Here is a 13,003-nt window from a genome sequence, read left to right as displayed (position 1 = left end):
CCCCACAGCTGAGGAAACCCTGAGGAGAAGCAGTGAAGCTGCAGAGGTGCCCCGAGGTCACTACCGGAAACGGCAGCAGGCAGCTCTCTGCTGACAAACGCTTCACACGCGTTTTATACTTGGATCTTGAGATCTTAAACCGGCAGTTATTTATACCTGCACCTGCGTAAGATTCATTTCCCTAATCCATTGTAGTTTGACGGCACAGACCCAGGATCAGTGGGGGTGTCAAACACAGCAGACACTTCCTCACTAGGTGGGTTTTCTCTGGCCTCTGAACGGGGCACGCTGAAGGTCCCATTTTTAAACTGCATTCCCTGTATCGACCTTCTTGGACACATTCCGGAAGCATGTATTCAGTATCTCTGATGGCCTGTAATGACTGCCATGATCGAGAAAGCTACAGTGAATGTGAATTACGGGGCCAAGCAAATCATGTTGTTTACAGTCACAGAGGGGAGCTGGTTTCTACTAGTCGGGGGCAGTAGAGGGAGTGATCACAAGCCTGATCGCACTCCAGAGTTCGAATCCCAGCTCCTCCGCCTAGTGCAAATTACTTAGCCTTTGGGGCATTCAATTTCCTCACCCATATAATGGGGGGATAATAACAGCAACTAATGGATAGGATTATTGTGAGGCTTCAGTGAGTTACTACAGGTAAAAACGGAGCATTAAGCCCAGGCACATGAAAAGCACTATCTAAAGTTTAGCTATGATTATGGTGCCCCAAAGGGTTAAAAAGATGTTTTCCTTACTTTTGAAGCCATCAGTTTGTGGGTGAAGAATTATACTTCCTGCTCTAATCTCTCTCATTATCTCCTTTTCTTCACAGTTAAGGCTTCACGCTTGTGAAAGGAAATAATACTGTGTGTGTATGTGTGAAAATTAGTTAAGGCTGAGAGAAATGTACAACACACACAGGCCATTGAAATAGTTTTTTTTAAGTCTGCTAGTAATTTTTAAAATTCAGTAATCATTAATAGTTGAGATTCTTTAAATGCTTACTATTGCTTCAGCATCCACATATTTTTTAAAATCCTCACAACTGTCCTGTGAGGTAGGTAGTATTGTATTTCTTTTTACAGATGAGGAAATAGAGCCACAAAGAGATGAAGCAATAAGCCCCCAATTAAGCAACTAGTGAGAGAACTGAGATTCTCAAGTCCAAGAAACAGGAAATTCTATATGGCACTGCCTCCTATATGGTTGAATTCTAATTCATTTCAGAACTTTTACAACCTTGACATGTTTCCATTTTTCTTCAGAGCACTTAATGGGTTCAATACTTCTTAAAGAGACAGGGAAACTTTTCATCCTTCCTCCAGTTTCTTACATTTCATTTTTTCTGATCATGACTTTAATGTATGTTTTTAGAGCAAATTGGAAAGTACCCTGATTGTGGACACTGGACACCGGTTGCTTCTGCTGCCTGGGATCTGTTCCCTGTCTTAGAAGAGCACCTAGTTTTGTTTTAGGGTAAATAACTTCCTCTCAATTTTTATTCTAGTGGTTTGGGCTCTACCGCCCACCCTCCCTGGGCTCCACAAGTAGATCCCAATTGGTTTGAGATAAGTGTCTCATCCTATTGGCTCAGCACCTGATTCAAGGATTGGCAAACAACCTACTAAGAACCACCGAGATGTGAGGAGATAGTGCTATGCATGATTTCATACACATGAAGCACATGATAGATGAGCTTCCTCTGTCAACAGGGGAAACTGTTAAGCAGACCTTTCTTGGCTTGGATGTGATGTGAGATCTGGAAAACTGCAGCCATCGTGTGCCCATGAGGGATGCCTAGAAGCACTATACTGGGACGCCACTGGACACAGACTGAAGTCAGAACAAAACCAGCCTTGACATCATCTGGGCTACAATACCCTTGACTGAAGTCACATCTCAGACAGGAGATTTTTCAGTTATAAGAGCCGAGAAATCTCACCCATTCCCATTTTTTGATTATTGTTTAAACCAACTGGAGATTGATCTTCTGTCACCTACAATGGAAAGGCTCCAAATATCAAAATGAATAAAAGATAAAAATAGGAAAGAATGCATCTATATGTAGGCATAATTCCTTCAAAACTATGTACTCTTTGCATCTAAAAATTATTTTACATATTAACTTTGTTCCTAAGCCCATCATAATCATAACATTTTTATAGGTCGTAAAGTATTTTTGTGGACATACTTTTTCATGGCTGTCCAATATTCTACTGTATGAAAGGTGGAAGGAGGACATTTTTGGCAGAGATTTTATATATGTATATATAATATTTGTATATCAACACAAATATTATATATATAAAAATGTCTGATTAAATCCATGCTGACTTTTATCATTTTGAAATACTTCCTGATTAAAAGTTTTTAAAAGCTGAATTAGTAGATTAAAGCATAAGAATATTTTTGACTTTTGATATGTACTGCCAAATTGCTTCCTAAGAAGGCTAGAGCAGTGTATAAATCCAGTAGTCTAGGTATGAGAGTAGATGCTCACTTGGCACTTCATCCTTAGAGTCTTATCATCTGAGAGGTAAAAAACTGTATTTCATTTACATGTGCACTGATTGAATTACCACTGTGGCTTGACATCTGCCATGGTATGTTTTTCCTTTCTGAATGCATATTCATCCCCTCTGCATTCTTAACTCCCGAGATTTTTGGTGTTATCTTAGAAGTGCTCTGAAGTCTTTATGTATTGAAGGAACTAGCTCTTTGTCCTATTTGTTGACAAATATTTCCTCTGGATGTTCTGTTTAAATTTAGGATGCTTTTGATGCATAGAAACTGGGAAATACTTTCCTCTGAAACTTCTTCCACATCTAGAAATTGTATATAACGACTGAGCGACTGAACTGAACTGATATCAATATTTACTTCTAATTTTTTATGATGTTACCTTTTTAATGTTTCTTTTCTGGAATTTATTACAGAAAGTGGTTTAGAGTATGATTTAAATCTTTCCTTTCTTTTTTTCCCCAAATAGCTAACAACTGTTTCATTGCCACTTGCTGAATAATCTTTACTGATCTCCCTGATTTGTAATGCCTTCCTTTTCATATGTTAAATTATTATTGAGCTCATATCTGGGCTTCATATCCTATTCTCTAACCTGGTTATCCTTAAGCTAATGTTGTACCATGTGCTCAGTTGTGTCCGATTCTTTGTGACCCCATTGATGGTAGCTTGCCAGGCTCTTCTGTTCATGGAATTTTCCAGGCAAGAATACTGGAATGGGTTGCCCTTTTCTTCTCCAGGGGGTCTTACCCACCCAGGGATTGAATGTGTGTCTCCTGTGCCTTCTGCATTGCAGGCAGATTCTTTACTGCTGAGCCAGCAGGTAAGTCTCTTGAGCTAATAAAACTCATTATGTTACTAATATGATTTTATTAATAAGCCCCCAAAAGATGGACAGAAACAGCAAGGACCTAACAGAAGCAGAAGAGACTGAGAAGAGGTAGCAAGAATACACAGATGAACTGTGCAAAAAAGGTCTCAACGACCTGGATAACCATGACAGTGTGGTCACTCACCTACAGCCAGACATCCTGGAATGTGAAGTCAAGTGGATCTTAGGAAGCACTACCAGCAACAAAGCTAGTGGAGGTGATGGAATTCCATTTGAGCTATTTCAAATCCTAAAAGATGATGCTGTGAAAGTACTGCACTCAATATGCCAGAAAATTTGGAAAACTCAGCAGTGGCCACAGGACTGGAAAAGGTCAGTTTTCATTCCAATCCCAAAGAAAGGCAATGCCAAAGAATGTTCAAACTATTGCACAATTGCATCAATTTCACATGTTAGCAAGGAAATGCTCAAAATCCTTCAAGCTAGGCTTTAGCAGTAAGTGAACCAAGAACTTCCAGATGTACAAGCTGAATTTAGAAAAGTAAGAGGAACCAGAGAACAAATTGCCAGCATCCACTGGATCATAGAAAAAGTCAAGAGAATTCCAGAAAAACATCTACTTTTGCTTAACTGAGTAGGCTAAAGCCTTTGACTATGTGGATCACAATAAACTGTGGAAAATTCTTAAAGAGATGAGAATACCACACCACCTTACCTGTCTCCTGAGAAACCTATTTGCAGGTCAAGAAGCAACAGTTAGATCTGGACATGGAACCACAGAATGATTCAAAATTGGGAAAGGAGTACATCAAGGCTATATATTGTTCTTCTACTTATTTAACTTATATGCAGAGTACATCATGCAAAATGCTGGGCTGGATGAATCACAAGCTGGAATCAAGACTGCCAGGAGAAACAGCAACAACCTCAGATATGCAGATGATACCCCTCTGATGGCAGAAAGCAAAGAGCTAAAGAGCCTCTTGATGAAAGTGAAAGAGGAGAGTGAAAAAGCTAGCTTAAAACTCAACATTCATAAAACTGAGATCATGGCATCTGGTCCCATCACTTCGTGGCAAATAGATGGGGAAATGTGGAAACTGTGACAGATTTAATTTTCTTGGGCTCTAAAATCACTGCAGAGAGTGACTGCAGCCATGAAATTAAAAGATACTCACTCCTTGGAAGAAAAGCTATGATAAACCCAGACAGCATATTTAAAAAGCAGAGACATTACACTGCCAACAGAGGTCCATATAGTTACAGATATGGTTTCTCCAGTAGTCATGTATGAATGTGAGAGGTGGACCATAAAGAAGGCCATAAAACTGATGCTTTCGAACTGTGGTGCTGGAGAAGACTCTTGAGAGTCCCTTGGACTTCAAGGAGATCAAACCAGTCAATCCTGAAGGAAATCAACCCTGAATATTCATTGGAAGGACTGATGCTGAAGCAGAATCTCTAATACTTTGGCCACCTGATGGGAAGAGTTGACTCATTGGCAAAGATCCTAATACTGAGAAAGACTGAGGGTAGGAGAAGAGGGCGACAGAGGATGAGATGGTTGGATGGCATCATTGACTCAATGGACAGGAGTTTGAGCAACTCTGGGAGATAGTGAAGGACAGGGAAGCCTGGTGTGGTGCAGTCCATGGGGTCACAAAGAGTCAGACACAACTTAGTGACTGAACAGCAACAATATGATTTTATTAATAATAAACACAAAATTACTTTAAGTTCTGATATTTTAGAAGCACTGTCTTTTTATCTAGAATCATTTAAGATTTCATGTCTTTTAGAAGTTTTATTTTTGATAGTTCCTATTATCTTTATATTAAGGCTACTCTTGGAAAATTTTAGAATACTTGATGCCTCCCATCTGGTCTCTCTATTAGAAACTGGAAAACCTGAACCATGGATCTGACTTAAAGAATAGAGGTAAAAAAAAAAGCTGGAAGAGCCATGTGTAGCGGGAGTTACTGTGAAACCTTGAGAGACACTCCATGTGGTGGTTTAATTGTTCTCTGGAATCAATCTTTTTTATGAGACTGCACAGTTTCCAGCTCGACTTTTCAGTTTTCTCAAATTTAAAATTAGATACTGAAAAAAACCTGTTGCAGACTCTTACCCAGAAAAAGACAGCGCTGGCACAGAGGGTTACACGTATACACTTTCCCCATGTGGTAAAGGGGACACGCTCTTCTTCCTAATTAAAAAAGAAAAACAAGTCAATCAAGGATTTCAACAAAATGATTTTTCTCCTAATTGGTTTGCTGTATCCTAGGTTTAACTTTTTGTATGTAAATGTTCACAGAAATTTATTCATAATAACACAAACTAGAAGAATCCCAATTGCCCATCATCAATCTATTCAAAGGATAAACAAATTGTAGTATATGTATGTAATGATAAGTTACTTAGTAAAAGGAGAACTAAGAATACACCAAACAGTTTGGGTGAATCTCACAAGGATTGTGATAATTAAAAGAAACTAGACACAGAAGACTATATCCTAGTCATTTTCATTTATATAAAAATTCCACAAAAAACAAGACTATAGGAAAAATCACTTTTTCCTATGGCTATAGGAAAAAATGGATCAGTGCTTGTCAAGGTGAGGATTTCAGGGAGGATCTAGAATCCAAAATTATTAATATACAAGGGGACACTTGGCATAAAAGAATTGCTCTATGTTTATGTTTGTGGTGGTGGTTACCTTGCTGTATATGTATATGTTTCAAAATTTATCATATTGTACATTTAAAGTTGATAAACACACATACATACACATACAAACTTATACACACACACAGTGAGTGTGGAGATTCCTTAAAAAACTGGAAATAGAACTGCCTTATGACCCAGCAATCCCACTGCTGGGCACACACACCGAGGAAACCAGAATTGAAAGAGACACGTGTACCCCAATGTTCATCGCAGCACTGTTTATAATAGCCAGGACATGGAAGCAAGCTAGATGTCCCTCAGCAGATGAATGGATAAGAAAGCGGTGGTACATATACACAATGGAGTATTACTCAGCCATTAAAAAGAATACATTTGAATCAGTTCTAATGAGGTGGATGAAACTGGAGCTGATTATACAGAGTGAAGTAAGCCAGAAAGAAAAACACCAATACAGTATACTAACGCATATATATGGAATTTAGAAAGATGGTAACGATAACCCTGTATGCAAGACAGCAAAAGAGACACTGATGTATAGAACAGTCTTTTGGACTCTATGGGAGAGGGAGAGGGTGGGATGATTTGGGAGAATGGCATTGAAACATGTATAATATCATATGTGACACGAATCGCCAGTCCAGGTTCGATGCACGATACTGGATGCTTGGGGCTGGTGCACTGGGATGACCCAGAGGGATGGTATGGGGAGGGAGGCAGGAGGGGGGTTCAGGATGGGGAACACATGTACACCCGTGGCAAATTCATGTTGATATATGGCAAAACCAATACAATATTGTAAAGTAATTAGCTTCCAATTAAAATAAATAAATTAAAAAAAATAAAGATAAAAATCATTAACTTATCCCAGCCTCTATAAACAGCAATGATACAAAATTAACATTTGACTTCCAGGAAAAATGCATTCTTGGGTGCTCTTAAAAAACACACGGTCTCAAAAGCCTAGGCTTAATTTTTTTTTAAAATCAGGTTTTAAACTCAGCCTCCTTATTCAAAATTGCATGGTTTTTTTTTTTTTTTGGTTAACAATTTCAAACATACACACAACAAAACCAGTGCAGTGTTTATTTTACTAACAGTTTCTGAAAAGGCAAGTGTGAATAACATACTGTTTAACTGCTATGATCTGAGCTCAACGGTCTGGGTGTCGACAACGCTATTCCTGAGCTTGTCTCAGGTTTCAGAAGTGAATGCAGTGATATCAAAGAGCCCGCGCAGGACAGGAAGTTTCGCAGATACCTGCAAGTGCCAGGTATCCACTGTAAGTTTCCTGACTGAACTTCTGTATTCATAAAGTGTAACTCTTGAGTTTTTAGCATTTCTATTTTATAGTTTATATGAATATACTGAGATTGTTTTTAGAGACCCAATCAACCATGTGATCATAGCTGCAAACATATACATGGCATTTCCTTTGTTCCAGGTGTTATTCCAAGTAGGTTCTATTCCTTAACTCCATCAGCTTACCACAATCATATGAGGAAACAACTCTCATATTTCTGTTTTACAGCTGGCCAAACTATGGCACAGAGAAGTTAACAAATTTCCAATATCACTCAGCTAGTAGGTTGTTGCGTTTGGATACGAATTCCATACGTTTTATCCCCAGGGCCTCACCATAACACTGCTGGCCTCTCTATACAATGGAGGATGTGTTTGCAATAAAAGCAAAGTGAGGAATAAGAAGGGAAAAAATGAACCTTCATCTTCAATTTTTTACCAAGCAATGCTACAATGGAAATTTAACTTATTAGCTGGCAATTTTACATTTAAAATGGGTAGGTTTAAATTTCCAAAATATCTTTTCCTCAGTATTTTTCAGACGTTGCCAATAACATAGCCGTTTGTTTTTCAGTACTCAAAAACATTATGCACATCTGATTTTGTCTAAGTTTCAGCCTTCTTTTCTGAATGTACAATCTTTCACAAACACATGCTTTGACCCCCGTCTTTCATTGTAAACAAGAGAACTATTCACAATGGAAATTATTTGAAGCCTGTTACATTATAAAAGACAACTGTCACCTTCTGTTGGGTAACTGAACCTCACTTTTTTCCCATTTATAAAATGAGGGGGTTGAACTGCTCTCTCCAGACCCTTTTAGTGCCAACATTCTGTAAATCTGTGATTCAATTTATAAGTCTATAGCTGGAGACATTTTCCGATGCTCTTGGTAAAAAGCATTTTCTTTCCAAGAGTTATTCGTATTCAAAACCTACTGTCCTTATACTGATGATTGCAAATACAATCGGCTCTAAATTTTCTATGTTGATGGAAAGAAGCAATAATGCAGATGATTTTAAAAAATCATCTTTCACTGACTTTGAAATGTTTATACAAAGAGATAGAGAGTCTTATTTTTAAATTCTGCAGCAACCATAAACGCAGCATGTTTACCTTTCTAGTTATACAAAATGCCTAATATGGGGCCTGAATATAGCGGGATCTCAACAAATGTTTCCCCTTTTCATCCACTCTCTGATTTTAGGATAAGAGTCACACTGCTCTGTGCACATTCCATCCGGAAGGGGGAGCAGTGGCTGAGGCTTAGTGCAAGACAGCTAGTCTGATGAAAAGTGAGCTGTAGGGACTACCCTGGCAGTCCAGTGGTTAAGACTTTGCCTTCCAATACCGGCTGTGTGGGTTCAATCCCTGGTCAAGGAGCAAAGATCCTACATGTCTTGTGGCTAAAAAACGAAAACATGAAACAGAAGCAATATTGTATCAAATTCAATAAAGGCTCAAAAAAAAAAAAGAGAGAGGGCTGTAATAATGAAGGTACATGTGAAAAACTGAGAATCAACTATGAAAATCAATGTGTCTATTTTTTTTTTTTTTTACTGGTATGGAAAGATACAAATCAATACATCTTTTATACATTTCTTTCAGAGTTTATGTATTTTTCATTTTACTGTTATTAAGAAAGAAAGGACCACAGTTGTCTCCTGTGTCCACTATTCTGAACAGTGCTCCTTCACTTTGGCTGTACATTAAAAATCACCAAAGAAGCTTTAAAAAAAATTTTGTCCCAGAATGCATCATGAGTGTACATAGACGGAAGCTGGGCATCAACATTTTATAAGCTCCTCGGTGATTCCAGTGTGCAACCAAGTTTGAGAACCCCAGTAATATATAGATTGAATTGCACGTAGATGACATCCTATTTACCTGAGTGATCTCATTTATCACCACGTGAGTACACCGTGCCTCGTATTCTGGTCGGGCTTGCTCTTCCTGCTGCAACTCAACAGTGTCCCATTCGTACTCAAGTTCTGCCTGGCGCCGCTTCCAAAACTCCAAAAACAAGGTTACTAACAAAGAGAAAGAAAAGCATCATGCGGCTCTTCAAGGATCAGTGATGCTTCAGAAATCTGTACTGAATAATAGTAATTACTCACAACACTTTTGTACATGGTCAATAAAATCCGATTTTAATTATAGATGACACTAATACTTAAAAGAGAAAAGTGAGCTAAATGTTTGTTTTTTAAGGAAAATGTTGATAATTTATCCAACTTGTGAAACCAGGCTATATCATGGGGAGGGTAGTAGTGTGATGGTCAGAAGGAATGTGATCGTGTCTACCGCTAAAGCATCTGCTACTAGCACATTACTGCCAATAAAAAACACAGGCAACTATAATAATTCAAAGCAGTCCATGGTCCATCTTTTAGTTTGCTTCCCCTTGCATCCGTCGCCCTCATTCCCTCTAAAGGGCCTGGGGGATGAGAATGCTTTAGTGGTCCCCAAATCTTTATTTTCTACCTCCCAAGTCACCCCAATTAAAATAATATTCTTAAATATGGAAATATATTTTTCAAATTTGTATAAAGTATGAGTAAAATACTTTTTAGAAATCTTTATTATTTTTCAAGACTTGCCACTTCAAATACTAGACAGAAACAATACTAAGTGTTCATTGAAAATATGGTTTCAGGGTAAATCCCCTAGGCACTTCTTCCAATCAGACTGTTACCCGTTAGCCCTTTCTACACAGAAATTCTGAAATAACCAGTTACACCCACAAATATTTCTGAGTCTCTATTGAGTACTGAGAATAAAGAGAAAAAAAGATACGGTGTCTGCTTCAAGGAGCTTCTAAGTGTATAGGAATGACAGTGAAGTGCTCCTTACAGTGGATTTTTAAGAGGGCTGTGATCTAGTTAAGTGCTGGGTGGTCTGGGCACAGAGTCACAATGTATTGATAACAAGGCTGTCCCGGAGAAGAGGGCCTCTGGGGTGAGTTCTGAGATGCCACAGAGCTGATCAGGTGAAGGTAGAATGTCAAGGCCATTTCCCCCAGGGAGCTGTGTGTGCAAAGGCAAGATGCTAAAGAGACACAGGAGCACTACTTTCCAGGAAGTTCAAATAGTCCAGAACTGAGCCCAGAGTGTGGTGAGATGGGTGGGGCTGCCAGGTGGACAGATGGCAGGGGAATATCACAAAGGACTCTGTGTGCCTTAAAGATGGATGAGACATCAAAGGCGGTCAAGAAGGAGTAGAGGCAGCTAGACCCAAGGGCAGGATGCTTCAGCTAGGAGGTGAGAGAAGATGGCATCTTAGCAGGCAGACAGATTGGATGCAGGTGTGATGAAAGGGGAATATCAAGGATGCTTGCCATGTTTCTGGCTTTGTTAGTGTTCTGAATTCTAGTTTCCTGAAATAAGAAGGGCAGGAAAAGGAGCAAGTCTGAGAGAGAAGACAACTGATTTGGTTCTGACCAGCTGCCAGTGGGCCCCAGGAGAGATGTCTGGTAGGCGGATAAAAGTCCAGAACTCAGGGGAAAGACCCAGACCGAGCAGAGAATTTGTCCTGTTTCCAGCGGTAACTGGGGCAAGAGTGGACGAGCTCTGCATGGACTATGGAGGGGCAGTTCTCACCCTGGCTGCAGGAGAAGCACTGAGAGCTCTTAAAATGTTTTGAGCCTGGGCACCACCCTCAAGGTTCTGATTTCTTCGGTCTGGCATTGTTTTTTGTCTTTGGAAAGCTCGACGGGGCAGTCGGGGTTAAGAATCAACCTGCAGAGAACAGGGAGCCTTTGGGTAGAGGGCAGAGGCTGTCTTGAAATCCTGCAGACCCTGCCACGGGCAGTTGGACATGCGGGGGAAACCTTGGGATGCGCCATGAGGAAGGTGAACGCAATGCTTCTTGATGGCAAGGACAACGGAAATGCTCAAAACACCCACCTCCCGGCAGTGTTTGTTCTGACTTCACTGATGTTCCAACAACAGTGAGTGAGAGTAGAGATAATCTGGACATTGGCATCAAGTCTGAATTCTGGTTGTGACAATCACTGGATGTTTGACTACCGGTTACAATGCTTCCACAGCCTGAGCTACTGCTTTCCTCTATGGAAAATGGGGGGAAAAGGAACGAGCTTACAGGCTGTCCTGAGCTAAATGACCTAACATTTATAAAGACCCTCATGACCCTCTGAGGTAACTGCTATTACACCCCCATTTTGGACATCAGGAAACAGAGGCACAGAAAACTTCAAATACTTGCCTGAGATAAGGAGTCAGGTATTGAAGCAAGGCATGCTTGGCTTCAGAGCCCGAGCCCTTCTTACAAATGAGCCTAACTGCCCAGGGTGCCTGCTCCATAACCCGCCTCCTGCTGGCTCTGTTCCAGCACCCAGTCTGCTGAGATGTCATCCCTGCTTGCCTGCCCAGTGTCTCATTCTCCTCCTCCAGGACATAGAGCTAGTAACTGCCCTCTGTCCCAACACTGCCTCTGTGGGTACACTAACCCTCATGATGCCACTCCTGTGATTACCTCATGTTCACAAGCATATATGGGTGGCAGCCTGGCTTTTTCCCACAGATGCTGCTGTCAATGGAGGCAAAGAGCACAAAGTTAGTGGGGGAGGCCACTAATCATCTATGTGGTTGGGAAGCTAGAAAGATTTCAACCAGTCCCCAGAGTGGCTCCCACTTTCAGGACAGGCCCTTCTCCTTCTACATGCCCTTCCCAGAATGAAAGAGTTTGTTCCTCATTTATGGGTAAGACAGCATTTGTGACTCCTTGACCAGAACCTTCAAAAACAGACCACTTTGCTGAAACGGAAGCGTGGTACTACAGCTCAGCTACTCTACAGCCTCATCTGGGTCAGACAAGTCAGGGCAAGGGATCCACAGTGGTGAGTGTTCCGTACAGAGAGCGATGCCTCCACCACTGAGAACCTGCCCAGCCATTCGCGCTTTTCCGCCATCTGGGGGGAATGAAGTATCCATGGGATGAAAGCCTTGAGGGCACCAGCTAACTGTGGACTAAGCTGTGACTGACTGGCCCTGCTCCCCATCTGACCCATGCTCACCTCACACGCAGATACTCCAAAAAGAGACCCCAGCTTTGGGGAATGAGCCAACTCTCCTCGGGCTGCACATGAAGCAGAACCACCACCCACTTACTAAAGACCCCTGGGCTCATACGACCACACACCTTATCTAACAGAAGACCCATACTTTTTAATTTGAGAATTCTATTGCCAACATTGAACCTTCCACGCATGAAGTTCTTTCCACTCTGTCTTCCCCTCTGCAGCTATGATATCAGTCCAGAGCGAGTGTACACTCTGCAAAATAGGCACACACTTTATTCCCTACACTGATCTCCACTTGTGCATGTCACAATGGATAGCACTCACACATCCTGACCTTTGTTTGCTCCTGCATTTATCATTTACGATGTCCATGAGGGCAGGGATTTGGTTTTGCCCATGGCTGAAACACTAGCAAACAGCAGGCACTGGAAAAGTATTAGCTAAACGAATGTACTGTGGGAAGTCATTCCAAAAAGCGGAGGACGGCCACTGCCTGGGACAGCTCAAGGATGTAATCGTCTACTTGGCGGACCAAGCTCGCTCCAGCCGCTCCCTGCTATGCCTGACCGACCACTGTCTGCCACTCTCTGCTCTGCCCATCTTGAGAGCCTGGAGGAGCTGA

The 13,003-nt window shown here is 40.9% G+C and overlaps 1 protein-coding gene across 7 annotated transcripts in view; it reads right to left on the bottom strand.

The window, feature by feature from the left end:
• ANO6 (anoctamin 6) overlaps positions 1-13,003 on the bottom strand; it is a 233,363-nt gene that overhangs the window by 31,294 nt on the left and 189,066 nt on the right. For all 7 annotated transcript variants that reach the window (XR_008714674.1, XM_055581548.1, XM_055581512.1 and 4 more), the window contains 2 exons: positions 9,228-9,370; positions 5,481-5,558 (listed from right to left, as the gene is read on the bottom strand). Coding sequence is in view for 6 of the 7 variants with exons in the window: in XM_055581548.1 (XP_055437523.1) it covers positions 5,481-5,558; positions 9,228-9,370 (221 nt within the window). In the remaining variant the exon portion in view is untranslated. The remainder of the gene's footprint in view (positions 1-5,480; positions 5,559-9,227; positions 9,371-13,003) is intronic.

The sequence above is a fragment of the Bubalus kerabau genome, chromosome 1 (assembly GCF_029407905.1).
Source record: "Bubalus kerabau isolate K-KA32 ecotype Philippines breed swamp buffalo chromosome 1, PCC_UOA_SB_1v2, whole genome shotgun sequence".
In the NCBI taxonomy this organism is placed as follows: domain Eukaryota; kingdom Metazoa; phylum Chordata; class Mammalia; order Artiodactyla; family Bovidae; genus Bubalus; species Bubalus kerabau.
This window is presented reverse-complemented; position numbering and strand designations above follow the sequence as displayed.